At 40.3% G+C, this 18,166-nt stretch overlaps 1 protein-coding gene across 2 annotated transcripts; it reads right to left on the minus strand.

The window, feature by feature from the left end:
• Positions 1-29: 29 nt before the first annotated feature.
• On the minus strand, positions 30-18,116 carry gsna (gelsolin a). Of its 2 annotated transcripts, XM_058414657.1 has the most exons (17): positions 17,935-18,116; positions 12,277-12,474; positions 11,921-12,075; positions 10,046-10,207; positions 9,740-9,889; positions 9,547-9,636; positions 9,331-9,463; positions 7,998-8,302; positions 7,786-7,919; positions 6,702-6,792; positions 6,441-6,467; positions 3,783-3,953; positions 2,923-3,097; positions 2,499-2,620; positions 2,266-2,343; positions 2,046-2,106; positions 30-1,784 (listed from the first exon to the last, which is right to left on the minus strand). In XM_058414657.1, the coding sequence occupies exons 2-17, from the start codon at positions 12,467-12,469 to the stop codon at positions 1,615-1,617; spliced, it is 2,217 nt and encodes a 738-aa protein (XP_058270640.1). In that variant the 5' UTR covers positions 12,470-12,474; positions 17,935-18,116; the 3' UTR covers positions 30-1,614. The 2 variants fall into 2 exon arrangements, with proteins under 2 accessions (XP_058270640.1, XP_058270641.1); XM_058414658.1 differs by lacking the exon at positions 6,441-6,467 and having other exon boundaries at positions 17,935-18,112.
• Positions 18,117-18,166: the final 50 nt, after the last annotated feature.

The following is an 18,166-nucleotide window of genomic DNA, read 5'->3' on the forward strand; positions in this document are numbered from 1 at the left end:
GCCGCAGTAAATACATCAGACAACTGAGAAACGGTGCTGGGGTTTTTTTTATTTTTAAGAGAACAAAAGAGAGAACATCTGTTTGGTATCTTAGACAACAGAAGCAGCAAAGACTGGAATTTGTCACTATGGTACAGTGATGCATACTGAACATTTCTTTCTAAACAAACGGTCAAGTTGGTCATTAATAAGGGGACATACCACAGAGGCTCCGAGACCACCACAAGCCTGTTCTACATAAGAGCATTGCTGATTTGACCTAATTCTGGATCTGTCTTTTCTTCTTTACCAAGACAACAAGAAAAGTCTGTAAAGTCTGATCAGGAACAGATTTATGCCATGTAACAATGTTAGATTAGATACGTTTTTGCTTTGTTATGAAATATAAGCCTGAGGTCATGTAGTAGCTAAAAGCAATTTGAACAGCTGTAGAGGATTCTCTACTCAGATGTACTGTTTTTTTTTTTTCTTTAGCAAAGTAAAGTGGGGGACGTGAAACCAAAATTAAACCAAAAGATGGGCGCAATTTCATTAACACAAATGAAATGCAAGTATTACAGTATCCCATAGCCACATTGAACTAAACTGTACATCTTACTATATTAAAAAAGCTTCTGGAGCATAATCTGGATAAAAGTAGTTTTGCCTAAATTAACGTTTTGGGTGTGACCGACGAACCGACTCCTATCAGGAATGATTATGAGCTTGCATGTCTTTTTTTTTTTTTTTTTTTATCACAGATGAATTAGGCCCTGTGCACACAAAATTTGTGGTCTCTACGGAGTAATCTCTATAATCTTTGGCGTTTTATGTTAGATTTAATGTCAAACTGTTCTCCAGCGCCCTCTGGCAGCACACCAGGGTAACTGCTCAAAATTAGATGGCCTCCCTGTACATCTCCTGAGCATCAGAAGGCATATCGACAGGATGCAAAACGTATGATGCTGTTTTTGAGGCACTACATATTCAAATACATGGCTGCATTTTATTTCAACTCTGAGTACAGTGACAAGAAATTGCACACTAAGGAAGATTATATTGATGTAAAAATTCTGCTCGGACGTAAAGACAAACTTTATGCAAACGTACAGGAAGAACCAGGCAGTGTTATTTTATTAAAAACCCACTTTGGGGGATTTTTTTTGCATCGTAGAGCTGCTCTGACAAGTAACAATCAAACTCAGTAAACAGTCTTGATAATTCTTAATCCCTTGGTGGTTAATTATTTGAGATCCGCTTAGGGAGCAAGATCTGCGATTCACAAATCACAAATTATGATTCGATTTGGTTTTTGGTCTTTGCAAAGAGTCACAGAAACAGCACTAGTGAAGAAGGATTGTTCAGCAATACCACCTCAGATACACGGTCTACCTCAAAAAACGACAGCCTAGCGCTTCAATACAGTTAGATACAATGCCTACTTTTAAAATGCAGTAAAAAAAAAGTGCAATTGGAAATTAAAAGCTTCTGACTACAGACAAGGCTCAGCATGTACAAGTTGCCTTTTTACACTGAACTCCCAAATACTCCAGTATTGCAATCAGTGGCAAAGGGCAACTTCCACTGCTACCCTAATAAGGCAGAGGGTTTTTTTTAAAGGTCAGTGGAAAGGGTTCAAATCTCAAGGTCGGCCATGGCACGGTCCAGAGGGTCGCTGCTCCAGTAGTCGTAGTCCCAGCCCAGGAACCAGCCGGTGAACGTGGGAGGCTCGAAGCCCTGCTTGATCTTCACAATAGGAGTACGGCGGTCTCGGTTGGCCGGGTCTGTCTCGATGTAACGGGCAGCTGAAAAAAGTATAGAGTTTTAGTCATGTGCAAAGTGGTCAGTCATCCTGCACTAACCTGTATCAGTGAACATTTTATAATCTATGTAACATACATTAGAATGCTCATGTAACTACATAGGTTTCATTATAGGTGCTAAATAATGTGCTGTAAGGTGAATAATGAGCCGTAAGCATATGGGATCCAAAAAACATGTATAATGAAGTACTTTCCACACATCTGAGACCGTTACTCATGAGTGAGACATTTAACAAGCCTCACCTGAAGCCATTGCCTCAGTCTTTTCCTCCTCCTGTGCCTCATTACCGATCCATACAAACACCTGCAACACAACCAGTCAGAGCAGTCAGAAACCCCAGGAGACATCAACATGGATGCATGCTACTCGATGTACACATCTCTAGGAAATCATTAAGCGACATTTGTACGGGTCTGTTTGTTTGAGGTTTGCGTCACTTGTAAAGACAGTAGCTTATGTTACCTGGTCCCATGTATCCAGGATCATGACATCATCGGTGGCCAGATCCTCTTGGGTCATCTCCCCAGGTACCTCCTCAATCTACACAAACACAACAAGCTGATCATGTGACACTGGACGATTATTTTAATAATTAATTAACTGATTTGTTCAATTCTGGTCAGTCACAATCAAAATACCTATCGATTTTGTTGATTAGTTGTTCAGCCCTAAATAAATGTTGTTCAAACACTCACAATGAAGCGTCCAGTTTTGTTGGAGCAGGCAAACAGTCTGGGTGGGTGAGTGTCCAGTTTATCCTTCAGCCTGGAGGATGTGCGGTACTCTGTCTTTCCTCCCAGAGCTGCCCAGAAGCCACCTGCACACAAATGAACAGTAAAAAAAACCATATGTGGTGTAAAGTGTATATATTTTAGAACGTAGACATTGTCTTGCACATAATAGACACATAACTTGTATAAATATATATTTATACTTACTATCTGCTCTTGAGTTTTAGTTGCTATATGTAACTAAATCTTGGGGGCATGCTCTTATGCGAAAATAATCCGTGACCGTTTTTATCAATTTATAGTTGCATCTTTTGTTGTTGTACCTCAATGAAACATTTTCAGAATATATTTCCAGACTATAAGCCAGGATGATAATCTCTGCTCTTACCGCTCTCTCCACCCTCTGCAATCTCAGAGGTGGTGACCCCGAGGATGCCGCACAGCTCCTGTGCTCCCTGTTTCTCAGTGTCACTGGCACCAATGCCGACCCACATGAAGCTGCCTGATGGGGTCACCAGGACAAAGGCATCATTGGAGTTCAGGTTTGAGGAAACAGCATCAACCTGGAGAGGGCAAATGAAAATAAATTTGGCATTTCTGTCATGACCAGACGTGGAGCTGGTTTACCTGCTAGGACAACTTTGGCCACTAGAGGGAGACATGAAGGAGACAACCTGCTAACTCATTACTTCATGCCTGGTTTTATTTAAGGGAAGCTTGCAACTCACTCAGTACTTAGTCTTCCTTTCACTATGTTAGGGAGCTTTGTTGGAAACATAGTGCTGTATAAAGATTGTTTGTTTATTGTTTTCAGTATCACCGAGTGTTCTGTCCATGGCACCATGTGTGCTTTGGTAGATAACATGTTGCTCTCTGAATGATAAGGTTCGACTCTTGCTTTCAGCAAGCTGAAACTGGAAAAAAATACATATATTTCCTGTGTGAATTGAAAGACAGTTTGATTTTTAATTGAAGTTTCCTCTTGCATTTAAAGGCAATATTTGGGCCCAGCTTTCCTCCCTCCCTTATTACAGCTTCCTGGCTTAGGTCAAGGATAATAGCCTGAAATCTGTCTGAAGGGACTGATTCATGTGAATTTGTACATAGGTTCAGTCTGGGTAAAGGTACACATCTTTGTTACACATGGATTCACTGATATGAATTAGACAGCCATTATGGAGTTAAAGGGAATCTTATAATAATGATTCATGTCATACACCTCCATAGATGTTTGTGTTACACACTGACCTCCACAGCCCGGGTGCATCCAGCCGAGTTGGAGCGGACTTGGAAGAGGCGAGTCTCTGCAGGCTGGGACTGACCTCCATCCCTGGATGTTCCTCCCTGATACACCACCATGGGCTTTCCACCAAACAGACTCATGAGGTGTGCGGGCTCTTTACCCTGAACCACACGCACCTGAGAAACACATACACACAGTTAAATACTACTCAGAGTTAATCTCACACTTACCTGAATCATGAAAGATGTATAGTCTATAGCAGGATCTAGGAATTTGCCTTGTTATGCTTAAACCTCCTTCTCTTATCCCAAATAACCAGCCAGCTACTAAACCTTTAGCAAACTAGCTTGGATTTGTCATATTTTCTGCAATTTATTAACAAGTACACAAACCAAAAACATGTTTTTTCTCCCATCAGTGACATTAGCCAAGTTGGCTAGCTAACAATCAAAGCATTCAGTTCTGTGGTAAAAAGCGCATGGATACCATGTAATTTTTAAATTTCAAGCCTATTTGGTGATGTTATTAACTGTATTTATTTTCCAAAAACAGACATTTTGTGAAAGACACCATTACAATTGTCTCTTACATTTTACTTTCTGTATATATATTTGAAATGTAATATCACTGGGACGCAAATGACAGGCTATTTCTTAAGCAATGCAGGAGCATTTAATAAAGCCTTAATTACCATCCAATAAAGCCTTAATTACCATCCAATTTCGAGATATTAAACCTACAAATCCCATTTTCATGTTTATATTTTCACTTATTTCCACCAGATGGCGTCTGTGAGCTAATCAGATGGAGTGTCAGGTTATGGCTAACATTCCTAGCAGCTTTTTTCTGGCTGGCCGAGTGACTGTGAGCTGTTCAACGACTGGAAAAAAACATTGCTTCATCAAGTTTCGGACAAAAAGGGCTCTTTTGCTTCCTCTCCCCCAAACACTGGGCCAAACTCTCTCCCTTCTGCTCTACTCTGCCTGAATTATGCAGTTGTTTACCGTTCAGCCCAATTCCAGCCGTATTTGGACACAAATTAAGCTCCCCAAATGTTCCTCCCGAGGTTTGCGCTTCTGAGGCTCATGTGTATATATAAAGAAGTATTCTGAAATGAAGCTGTAGCTTCACCCAGGATCCTGCATTTGCTAGCACATTCCTGACAGGACTGTGTATTTTGTATGTTTTTTTTTTTAGTATTTGACATGCAAGAAATGCACAAGTTCACAAAACAAACAATACATTCAGACATACATCCATCTATACATACATTCCAATGTGGTTTGTCGGACAGTGAATAGCAAACCATCAGGATTTTGGTGGGACCCAAACAATCAATAAGGTGGACACACAGGATGCATGGAAACATATATAGAGATGACCGAAGCAGAGATGAGACGTGAAAGAATGTGAAAAGCGAGGTGAGGTGCCAAGATTTCTAGCTAGAAGGAAGAGTTGGGGAAACCACAAAAACCCTAGTGTAAGTTCACAGACAAAATGGCTACATGCTAATAAGTGCTCAAATATTGTTTTTGGCTGAACTGCAGAAATGTTTGGATTTAAAAGCAACCAGCTCAGAGTAGTAACTTAACTTCATTTTTTCCTAAATAAATAGTCCAACTATACAGTACTGACTGAATGAATTTAAAAAAAAATAATCTATTTCTGTCAAAAATCTGTACATCCTTTAGAGTTATATTCAGAGAACAAGCTGATCACATGATCACATTCTTTCCTGTAGGGTCTCATTCCTGAGACAGGAATAATCTGTGCTTGTAGAGTGACTGATGATAGCCCTGAATTGCAACAACAAACACACATTATATGTTGTACGGTCACATTATATATATATTTATATTATTAGCTTAAACACAACCCTCTGCACGATCTACATTTACAGGATTTGGCAGATGCCCTTAAGGGCCTTGCTCAAGGGCCCAACAATGGCAGTCCTGGGATTCAAATTCACAACCTTCCGATCAGTAATCCAACACCTTAACCACATCCCCATGATAGATGGTGCCCAAGAAAGTGGCCACAGAAATCGAGCATTTTAGCCGATTTGGGAGCTCTAAATCTGGTAAGGAGCTCATTCTGTTTCAGTCGATTTTCAAATCTACTGAGAACTAAATCGTAAACGCAGTATTGTGAATCGTATCAAATCATGACAATTGTGTATTGTCACACCCTTAAAATGTAAAGATAAGGTTTGCAAACTCACAGGTCAAAGGAAGATAAAATTGTCGTGATGGAAACAAAAGAAAAACCCTTTTACACGTAGCGTCCTTTCCCCTTCAGTGAACCTTATGATGTAAAAGTTGAATTTTATTTTTGATTCATCTGAGCACTAGCTGAAAAAAGCATTGTTTTGGGTTTCCTCTATTGCTGTAGATTAAAAAAAGCTAAGTTTATCCTGTAAATATTGGCACCTCTATGAAAAGGTCAGCATAAATGAAGCCTATGATTTTTGTTGTTGTTGGTACTACTATTTAGAGTCTGAGAAAAATAGCTTTACTTTTTATCTAGGAGATAAAAAGCATTCTCTTTCTCTAAATCGTGCAACAACCTGAGTAAATTCTTCAGCTAAACAATGGCTAGAGTACAGTCAGTGTCCATGGGAAGGGTTGTTTTCTTTTAAAGAGAGGCATGCTGGACGGGTCTACCTGAGTAGTGATAGGAGCACCAGCCACCTAGAAACATACAAACATGGGCAGCAAATACAAAAAGGACAGGAAAGAAGGACAAATGAAGATGAGGATGATGAGGAAGAAGATGAAGCTGAGGATATATTCCTCAATGACCAACCACAACACTGTAGTATATACTGTACCTTCTCCTACACAACTCCTGTATGATGACATCAATCCAATTATAAAGTGACTGAGGAATAACAAATGAGGTTGAGGTTGTGGTTAGTTAATTACCTGCACAGGCCCACCTCCGAGCTCATCGTCCAGCTGTGCGGCCAGGATGGCAGATGCTCCAATTTCATCCTGTGAGGAGTCCAGACCTTGCCTGTAGGAAAAGATTGAGATCAACAAAATACTCAAGACTCGAGTTGCTGCGCTTCAGAGTTCTCGACAAACAGTGCTAGCTGCTTGGGTCTATTTATATAATTCTCTGATTATCTGCTGGAAATAGAAGCACTGTGTCATCCATTTTAAACGAAAAAAAATGTGGACATTTTGGGAATAATATATTCAGTGACAGGGTACAACAGTTCTAAACAAAAAAAATGTGAAAGTAAAATACAGTAAAACCTCAGCACACAAATTCAATTTGTTCTGGAGGAGCATTCTTAAGGTGAAAGTGTGTATTGCGAAACAAATTTTCCCATAAGAAATAATGTAGGTGCAGATAATCCGTTCAAGCCGCCCAGAAATATGACCAATGTGACCGATACGAAGCGTATGTAAACTGTAGGGCTGCTTACAAAGAACTGACCCAAGCATTCCATGTCAAGAGTCCTCACAGGAAGTTGTGCCACAAAGCTTGTGCTAAAAATAGAACAGGCCACCCACGCCACCAATCTGTCAACAAAAAACGCCCGAAAAATCACCTAGCTTGCTTCGCATGGCGAAGGCAACGTTGGTATCGTGGGTTGACTCTTTCCAAACAGCTTTCACTGACTGAAAAAATTGTAATAACTCAATTCGTAAACTAATATGCGTAATTACTAAATCGTAAAATAATAGTAAAATTCGTAAACTTGCTTCGGTTGGCATAGCTTGGCTTTCCACTGACGCAAACGAGTTTTGACGTACATGCAACTTATGCTTCATATGCCGATGCAAATTTCTTGAAAAACTTAAATTCTTAAGGTGAAAATTCATAAGGGAGGGCATTCGTATGCTGAGGTTCCACTGTAATCAATTCTGGGGTGTTAACAGTTACTCAGCTTCACATCAAGGCTGCACACTTCCTGCTTACAAAATGCCCCTAAATTTTATTCTTTATAGATCAGACACAATCTGATAGCACGCGACCGTGACTTTTGCGAAGTTTTACCAAATGTAGATGATGTGACCCTGTCGGCCGCCGTGTCTGTAGTTGTAAAGGATGATGTAACTGTCTCCACCGTAAAACTGGCCGTATGTAGATGGGTCGACAGGAACCTTGTCGGAACCTTCGATACGCCAGAGCTGTAAAGAGACGACATTTGAATTTTCAATCATCTCTAGTTATGAGTTAAAATGTACGAGTGCATGTGCAGTGCTCACCTGTTTCTCTCCTCTGCCGTCATCGATCATGCCGTGCTGCGCTGCCATGGCAGGAGAATCGTGGAGCGTTGCAGCATCGAACGGAACCTTCTCAATCTTGGCGATGTGGTTGGAAACGTACGCCACGCCCATGCCGTCTGTCTGGTCCACATCACGCCAGTTCTTGAAGAACTGCTTGAACAGAGGAGTCTCACCCATCTCAGGGAGGATCTGTACCTGAGTGTGCTTCGGGTAGCCCATCTTCTTAATGAAGCCATCTGCTGCTTTCATGGCTGCCTTGCGCTCCTCGACGTTGGCGTCCTTTCCTGTTGGGCGAAAGCCACTGGATTACAAGCTTTGTCAGAAAACTTCTGCTTTAAAAATTCCATGGGCTCAAAAAAAGTATTCACACCATGTTGCTAATAATTCGGATTGGTTTAGAAAGCGTTGATTCATTTTCTACCAGCTCCGAGAGAATTATTGCCAACAATTCAAACCATAGGTTTATATTAATGCATTAATTAACACACACGTTATTGTTTCTATAGTAACATCTTACATATGTTCTTGAAAAATGATCAACTTTATTACGATTATCATCCTAATAACCTTATTTCCAACTCATTGATTATTTTCCCATAATCGCATACCTTCCCTATATTTTTATCCCTGAAAGCGAGAGAGATTCTATCAGTCCATCTGTTAAAACACACGTGACGATGTATGAAGTCACATCAAACTTTCTAGCCATCACATTCAACATGCAAACTATGAGGTATGTATGCAAAAATATGCAAAAGGTTTTACTGAGCCTGCATGCTGAACTAGTCTTCTAACTTGGCTTCTAACTTAAAAATGATGAGCTTTTACATTAGATTTTGAAGTTTGTCTATATAGGTAGCTAGAATTTGGGATGGTTTGAGGGCGCATGAGGGCGTTTACAATCTGTGTAAACAAATGAATTATTTTATCACCGCAAGTCTGATATAAAATGAGTCAGGACTCTGTTGGCTTTCAGTGTGAGATGTATGTTTTTCCCTCTGTTGGATTACACAGAATTTTAGTGGTTGAGGATAACACCTTTAAATTTCAGAAGCACTTGGAGCAACTCAGAAATGCAGAAATAATTTTTATATCATTGCTGATAGAAACAAAATCTTTTTTTGGAACTTTTCTATGAATATATTGCCCTTGGCAGGCTAGATATAAACAGAATAACAGAAAAAAAAACCCTACAAAATTCCTGAGTATCTCTTTCAACTCGAGACATGACAAAGACATTCAATACTGAACAATGACATAACCAAACAGGCACAAATAAGTTGAGGCTTTGACTTATAAATAAGTTGCTCACCTTTCCAGACAAAGATCTTGCTGTCTGAACCATGATCCAGAACGAAGCAGTCTGTGGACTCCAGAGCGCTCTGAGTAAACGGATTCTCATCAGCCACCAAAGCCATAGCCATGGTTCCGCTAGCGTCCGAAACCTGTGGATCAGAGACCGTACTTTAGACAAGTCTGGTCTGGTTTTCGTTCTTCACAATTCCACCTGTTTGAACAGACATATCACCTTGTACAGTTTAGCCAGCTTCCTGTTGGACGCATCTGCTTTGAGGTCATCATCAGTTCCTTCAGGCAGGTCTGGCTTTTCTCCTAGAACCTGTCATCAGATACGGAACATTGCCTTAGTCCTGTTGCCTGAGCATCAACACTGCCGTTAGTACAGTCATTGGCTTTATTTAAAGGTAGAACAGAAACTTTACCTCGATGATCTTTTCTCGTTCCACTCCTTCATCGCAGACGTACACGCGGGCTCTCCCGCTGCGCTCATTATCACGAATTGCCTTGGCGAGCTGAGTGGCCTTCAGCTTCTCGAAGCGATTGCTCTTGGATCCGCACCACTGGTAGATCTCCTGTAATACAATGAAATGACAGGAATAAGAGAAACTTCTCCTCACAGAAAACTTCAACCATTACATATGAAGTCCTGGAGGATGTCACTATAGAAACGGATCAGAATGAGCAGATTGACCCGTATCCGGATCCATTTCTATCCCTGAGATACTCACGTTGCCGAGGTCCAGGATGAAGCAGTCGCCTTGGTTGAAGCTGTCCCAGCTGACCGGCACCTCTGTCGCCCTTACAACACGACGACCTTTGACCTGGAGCACACGCTGAACCACTACCTCGTTGGTGACGACGTGCTTGAACCCTGAAGCGACTCCTCCTTTCTGAGATGAAGCGAAACCAATAAAGTATTAAAAGGAAGCAGTGACCTGTGTGTACGTCCGAGACTGATCTAATGAAAGCTCATGAATACAAAGTGCCTTATTAATGACCAGCTACTCCCATCACGGCAATGTTTCTTGACAAAAACAGATGAAAATATAATCGCCTCAGGCTTGATCATTAGGGATAAATAGAAATATGTTTAATATAAGTCTAATACTAATCTTGAACTTTTTGTTCTATATTTCTTATGTTCTGTAAAGCTGCTTTGAGACAATGTCCATTGTAGAATGTTAATACAAATAGAATTCTTTTCAACATACACCGATCAGGCATAACGTTATGACCACTTAGAGGTGAAGTGAATAAGACTGATTAACTCCTCATCATGGCACCTGTTAGTGGGTGGGATATATTAGACAGCAAGTCAACATTTTGTCCTCAAAGTTGATGTTAGAAGCAGGAAAAATGGACAAGCGTAAGGATTTGAGCGAGTCTGATGAAGGGACCAAATTGTGATGGCTAGACCACTGGATCAGAGCATCTCCAAATCTGCAGCTCTTGTGGGGTGTTCCCGGTCTGCTGTGGTCAGTATCTATCAAAAGTGGTCCAAAGAAGGAACAGTGGTGAACCGGTAACAGGGTCATGGGCGGCCAAGGTTCACTGATGCACGTGGGGAGCGAAGGCTGAACCATGTGATCTGATCCAACAGACGAGCTACTGTTGCTCAAATTGCTGAAGAAGTTTTGGCAGCAAAAGGAGGACCAACACAATATTAGGCAGGTGGTCACATTGTTATGCTTGGTCAGTGTATATAACATTATAAGTATGGCTCTACAGTCTCTGCAGTTTTGTTTCACACCTCACTGAATATGCCTTTTTTCCCCCTGATGTAATCAGGACTATATCTTACTCCCTCAGTGAGAACACTGACGAGTGACTCTCTCTAGAGTCAAAAGTAATTATCCGTTTGAATGCATCTCGTTATTTTTCACCTATTCGTAACATACAGTAGCCAATAATTGAATCATGAGGGGAAAAAAAACAGACAAAGCAGCAACAACTTTTATTTAACAAACACTTCACTTACACTGTACTAAAGTGACCGTTTTTTAAAGGCTTCATTTTAGAGCGAGTGTAAACATGACATCTACTGCACTCATACTTAAAACACACCACCTCAACACCAATTCTCATAGGCAGCGTTATTAGATTTACTGTAACGAAGCACCAATTTATAAAGACCTGCAGTATTATGTGAAATTGTGCACATATTATTTCATCAGTGCAAACAAGGATGAGAGTTGAGAGCAAAGACATTATCCTTCACCGCTCTGAGATGGCTTTGACGATGATTTCTAACACTGTTCAAAGAAAGCCGGAAATAAAGATTCATACCACCTTAAATTTACATGTGTACTTGTTTTGTCGGATGCAAATCTTCAAAAATTAAATCTAAAGCACTCCTTTAACGTTCAGCTTTATTTGCATGCGCCTTTTTAAGTAGATTTGGTAAACTAGCCATGCGCACAAGCTTCCTACAAAACTGTAAATACGGCCTTTTAAATTTCATTCAGCTAGTTCCTTTATCAGCAGGATGTTTTTAATGCTACTGTATAGTGTCAGAGAAACAGGAGTGACCTTGCACGAGTACAGAATCTACTTACTGCTTTTTAATAATGGAACCCTCTCTTTAACCATTGCATGTTACTTACCATGTACTGCAGACCTTTTTTAAAGTAGCCCAGGAAAGCTTTAGATTCGTGTCCCTGGACCTCACGGTATTGTATGGGTTTTCCGTCCAGGTGGTCATCCATCTGCACTGTAAATATGGCTGCTGAGCCGCTTTCATCCTGCGTGCAGAAATCACCTGGAAGAAGAAAAAAAATACAAAAATATAAACTTTCCAGTCTGATGAATTGCTGTATAAGTCAAAATGTAGCACTGGGCAAATTTAATGTCAAACTGGATCCAATAACACAATCAACTGCTAATTTCTTATCATATTTCTTTTACTGAAGCTTACTCGAGTGCACTAAAGGATCAGATCTCATATAGACAATGATCTTACCCAGCCAGAAGTGGAGGTCATACTGCAGGTTCCCCGAGCGCTGTTTGATGGTGTTGAGGACCACGTAGGCGTCGCCTGTGTAGAACCCTCCGTACAGGTTCTCTGGTACAGGAACCAGGTCAAAATTCTCAACCCTCCACACCTGCAGTCCAGGCTGCTGGCCTGCCTTCTCAAACTCAGGATGATACACCATAATGTCTGGAAAGAAAAACAGACAGATCTCAGAAAAAGTATAGACAGTCCAGAGCCGTGCTTCAGTGATTAATTCAATTCCCCATTCTTTAGTTAGTAGTAACCTTCATTTAACCAGGATAAAACCAATCTTAAGTAATCTGGCCAAGAAGGCAACAAAGACCCAAGAAAAATTAAAGATACAACTGCAATAACATAAAAAATAGTAATATACAATCAAATATCACAGAAAATTATACAGAGTTATTCACGAGTGCCAGAAATTCACGTGAGCACAGTCAGTTTTCACTGCTCCTGTAAGCTATTGAGCCATTTTTCTTAGCTCGGACCTAACACCGGGAAGTGAATTATGTCCTTTGTTCAAACGTAATGTCATTTGTAATGTTCATTTCTGACAAATGACTAAGTAACATAATTACTTTAAACAGGACCAGCGTGTCATAAATACAGATATGGCAGTTCAGCATTAGCATAGTAACTGCTTAATCCTCATCAGGGCCATGGAGGATCCGGAGTCTATCCCGGGAATAATGTGTGTAAGGTGGAAATGTGACACTACATACTCATTCATACCTACAGGCAATCCACCTGAACTGGAAAACCAAACTCCACTGGGATAGTAACCTGAGCTCAGGATCAAACCAGGAACCTTGGAGCAGTGATGAAGCAATGCTACCCGTGATTCCTAGACTATTCCAAACTGCCACACTGAAACAAATGCGCCTTGACAAATTATCCTTCTTTTCATGACTTGATAGATGTCTATCAACCTTAATATGGCTATATTTTATATATCTGGCTCCTCATAAATATGTCTGAGTTTATTCCTATTCTATTTGTACGAAACTTTTAACAATAGACTTTGTCACTAAGCAGAGCAGCTTTACAGGTATCCAGATGTAGATTTACATTTGGATCATTAATGAGCAAGCCAGAGGTGAAGGTGTTGTGAAAAAAACTCCCTGAGAAAGGAACCAAGGAAGTGCAAAATCTGACCAACCCTGAACACAAGCCTAAAGCTATTAAATAAAGTTCTTTTTATGGTGATCATATAAAAGTAAATTTATTCCTATTCATTACTTTTTAGGTGTAAGCCTTAACATATTTGTTTCATAGGCTATTAGGTCCATTGTACGCCACTTCAAATGGCCTACAGAAGTCACACAAAACTGGGAGTTTCTCTAAACCCAGGGACTGGAAGTTTTTTCCTGTACTGAAGGACGTACAGGCCAAGCCCACATAAAGAGGAAGAGTGACTCAGGCTAGCAGTATGGGAACAGCAGCTGTTGCCGCCTGCTAAAACATTTGCCCCAGCTGCCTTCCCTAACGCCTACATATCCACACAAAAGCTCCAAGTGCAAGCATTAACAGAGTTCTGCATCAGTGCAGTGAGGCTCGTGGAATGGGGGCTCTTGTTGGCAGGAGCACATGTAGAGGATGTCTGACATTTTTTCCGGTCCACCCCGATCCTCTTGTAGAAAGAAATGCCACAGGCTTAAAACTGGGAGCATAGAGAAGCAGTATTTAGTCAATTCCTCTAGACGAACAGTTTACTCTAGATGGAACGTGAAACGTTTGGTAGACTGTATACTAGAGTAGTGTGTGTCTTATAGATGCTGAGAAAAGAACCCAAAAAATGTGATGCGAGTTGAAACAGGCTGATAAACTGCTACAGATTGCTGCTACGAGTGCCAATGTCTGGAGTCTAAATATGAATAAAATTTGCCAAACATAAAAGCCGTTTCACTGAAAGGGAAAGGACGTAGGACGGGAACGATTTTTTGGCTTCATGCCTATTTTATCAAGATTAACTTTAACCTCTTGATCTACTGATAAAAATGAAGAATTCTAGTGGTCATGGCAACCTTATTCTTTTTCTGTAATCTGGTTGGTGCTTACCGATTTGATGGGAGGGGAAAATGTAACTAGCTATGTAATACTATCTCTATAATTGTCTCTATTTTTGTGTTTTCTTCATCTGCTAGGATTAGAAATTTTGAAATTAGAACCTCTGCATTTGTATTTTAGATGAAAAAAATAACTCCTATGCAGTCTAGTGTATAATCAAGTCATGTGGATCTAATAAAAACATAAAAAATCCTTGTGTTATGAATCAAGCTATCAGACTTGGAAAGCTTTATCTTCCGTAGGCCGTAAACCCAACTAAACACACCAAGTAGAAATTAGCAAGTGTATAAACAACATTTCTTCCCATTACCTGAGAATAAATTGCAGAAGTCTGGGGCTATTCCTCTTATACAGTGGCAATAAAACTGACCAGGTTTAGGTAAGTGTTTGCTTCATTAAAGTACTAGTTCCAGTCTCTGTTTGAAATCTGAGAAGCCCAAATACACAAGCATAGCGGTGATTAAAACCGAAGAGTCATTACTACGAAATTGTGACACAACCTTCCTTTTATTTCCACCACGACGTCACGGTTAGAGGCGCTAAATAATACATTTGTGCATAAACTGTTCTTATTAAATTACAAGTAGCATATTTAATAACGCACCACACCCCAAAACCAGCTGCATTTTGTTTCTTGCAAACTCACTCACACTCACACATTTGCCTTGAAGCTTGCTTTTATTAGATTTAATCGACATCTAGGAGCGCCCGGTGGACCAGTTTTTATATATAGTTTTGCATGTGAAGAGCTGGGACTGAACAACAACAACAAAAAAAAAAAAAACACATAACAGGCCCCTGTAGACATGAGACCGAGACTGACGAAGCAGTGTAATTAGATCTTCACCCCGGGACTGGATGTGTGTGTGTGTGTGTGTGTGTGCATTCACACTTAGATTCCTCATGTCAGAGAAGAAGCAGAAGTTTACTTCAGATTTCCACCCTACACTGTAAGTGTATCCCAAACAGTGATATAAATAGCCCAGGTCACATGACTGATGTTGTTGGACTCGTGAGCTCATGTGGGAAAAAACTGACAAAGATCTCAGGTCTCAGTCAGTCAACATGCAGTCCAATTTCCATAACATCCACATATTATGATATGGACTATAATAATAATAATTATGTAAGGATTATGAAGAAACCACTTTGTAGGAAATAATCAACAAAAGGGAACTGGGATGCATCCTGACCTTGATTATTTTCCTGAAATGTTTCATTCTTCTTATACCACAGCAACTATTACAAGGTCATTTTCTACATGAAGTCATCCTCATGCAAATCCCCATTTCAATAAGCCAAAGAATCAGCTTCTCATGTTAGAAAACACCCTATAGACCACCTTAAGGAATGTGACTCATACAGATTTGCATTCTTTATGGCACCGTTCCATGCCTACACATGTTTTCCTTGTGCATACATATAATCCCGAGTCTGCCTGACTCATTCTCACCACACCGACAGATCCCACCCTTCTCCGACTCCGGTCGCCAATTTCAGCCCTTGATAGTGAACAAGGCCAAACAACGAACACTTCAGCAAAAAGCCCAGCATGACTACACCTACACTACACTCCGCCTTCATACAACATTAAAAAAAACATGCCTTGAGGAGTCCATATAAGGGTTCAAAGTCTGCTGCTGTGGGCAGAAATGTGTGCTGTAATTGCATGCTACGTTGTGTAAAGACTAACTGAGGATAGATGTTGATTTGAGAGAGCTGCGTTGGTAGCAAGGCTGCTATTTAATGCAGGGGTGGATCTGAATATGGTTAAGAGGAGAAGGAAGGAAAATGTTAGTGTGTGCTGCATGACTGTGGTATGAGGCAGCTGGTGATTGGACAGTGATTCGTCAGAGTATACTTCCTTCTCTGACAAGGAACTGCAATAAATTTTTAGCTGCAAAAAAAAAACAAACAGATATAAACACAATGGCTATAGCAGATGAGTGAGTTTCTCCATCACTGCCTTATCAGTGTTGCTGATTTCATCATTCTGATTATTGTTGATTAATTTGCAGACAGTAGTCTCTTGCAAAATACACACCCTTGCAAGCCTTATGTCCTCATGTTATATGTCTTTAAATCCTTTGTGTTGATATTGTAATAAACACACAAACTGCATCTAAAACACTCTACAGTAACTGTCAGCTCTGTCGTGACGCTGAGTTTCCACAAAGATACAAAGTTAGACCATGCACTTCCTTTTGTGGTGAAGTTAGGACAGTATTTCGTTGTTTTATGTGGGTTACCATGGTAACAAACAGGCGTCTATGCACGAGACGTCGCCTAGTAATCAAACAGGAAGTCTATACAAATTTGTAATGTAGATATATATCCATCTTTTCCATTACAATTCAACATACTTTTAAAATCTATGTACTTTTAGTCCATAGTTTAATTTGCTGCCAGCTTTAGGCTAATAGGGATTAGGATTGTACTGCAAATAATAATAATAATAATAATAATAATAATACTGCATGCCATTATTTCAGCCATATAGCGAGCGGGTTTCAAACGATTTGAACCTCTGGAAACAATCCAATGAATTACCAGGCTTTCTAGGTTATTCATGCCCCAAGGTGACATCTAACAACACTATTCACCTATCGATTAGGAAAGAATGTCACAACACTGGTATGAAACTTAACAGCTCTGGCAGATTTATTTTACTAGATTTATTTCAACTACTGCATGTGCAATTATAACTGAATCTTTATCTTGTCTGCCAGGAAATTCTGAACAGCAAGGGTTGAAAATGCCCCTATATGGCCTGGATGTGCTGATAGAGCAGGGGAAATAAGAATGGCTGTAAAACAGGGTTGCTGTTTGAATGAGTAACGTGTGCCAATAAATGCCCTTCAGCAGGGAAACTAGTTGAAGGAAGTACTTCATTTATAGATGCTCATTTATAGATGCCCCCCCCCAAAAATGTACAACTTGGGCAGGACAAAGAAGAGCAATTGAGATTTATGAGCTTTTTCCTCAAGCACCAAACCATGACAGAACTGGGACAGGAGCTCACACCCTTCTGATTCGTAACCCATACAGCTTCATATGATTCACATCAGTAATGAGCTTTTGTTCAGTGAGTCAGATCATTTGACTCAGCTCACAGACTCCTAGTTTTTTTTTCTTTGCTGATTCTTTGCCTAACTATTACTAGGATTGTTTAAGCACCAGTATACTCTGGTCTTGTCTCTACTAAACAAAATAAAATGACTTTGCTTTGCATTTCATAAAATAGATTTGAATCAGCAGGATACTATGAATGTGTGCTCCAAATAAGAAGATTTTCATTTCTATTTTTCCAATATAACAATATATTATGCAGCAATGAGCAGAAAAATACTTAATTAAATTACACTATAAGTATAATGGGGGGAAAAGAAAGAGTGCATAAAGTTCGCACCTAAAAGAGCCGACTCAGATGAACCGACTCGTTCAGGAACGACACATCACTAGGTTTATACAGCATATCAGAACAGCTCTAGTAGTTTGCAATGTGACTCGGTTCGTATTTAAGTAATGCAGCTTAAACAGCGAAGGAAAACGTCTTACCTATTGCTGAGTGGTATCTTCTGGGTGTGACTGCGGCTGCTGAGAGTGTCTCGGTGTGCAGAATAAACACAGGCCGCTTTGACTGTAATCTCGACCGGGAGACGCCCCTCTGACACAGCACTGAGAGAGGAGGAGGAGGAGGCGGTGACTCTGGAGATTTATATCGCCGCAGGAAAATTAGATTAGGGTTACTCTCTAATGCAGTCCTTTCTGAAAGTGCTGTACCCTACGT

The sequence above is a fragment of the Hemibagrus wyckioides genome, linkage group LG18 (genome assembly GCF_019097595.1).
Source record: "Hemibagrus wyckioides isolate EC202008001 linkage group LG18, SWU_Hwy_1.0, whole genome shotgun sequence".
NCBI lineage: Eukaryota > Metazoa > Chordata > Actinopteri > Siluriformes > Bagridae > Hemibagrus > Hemibagrus wyckioides.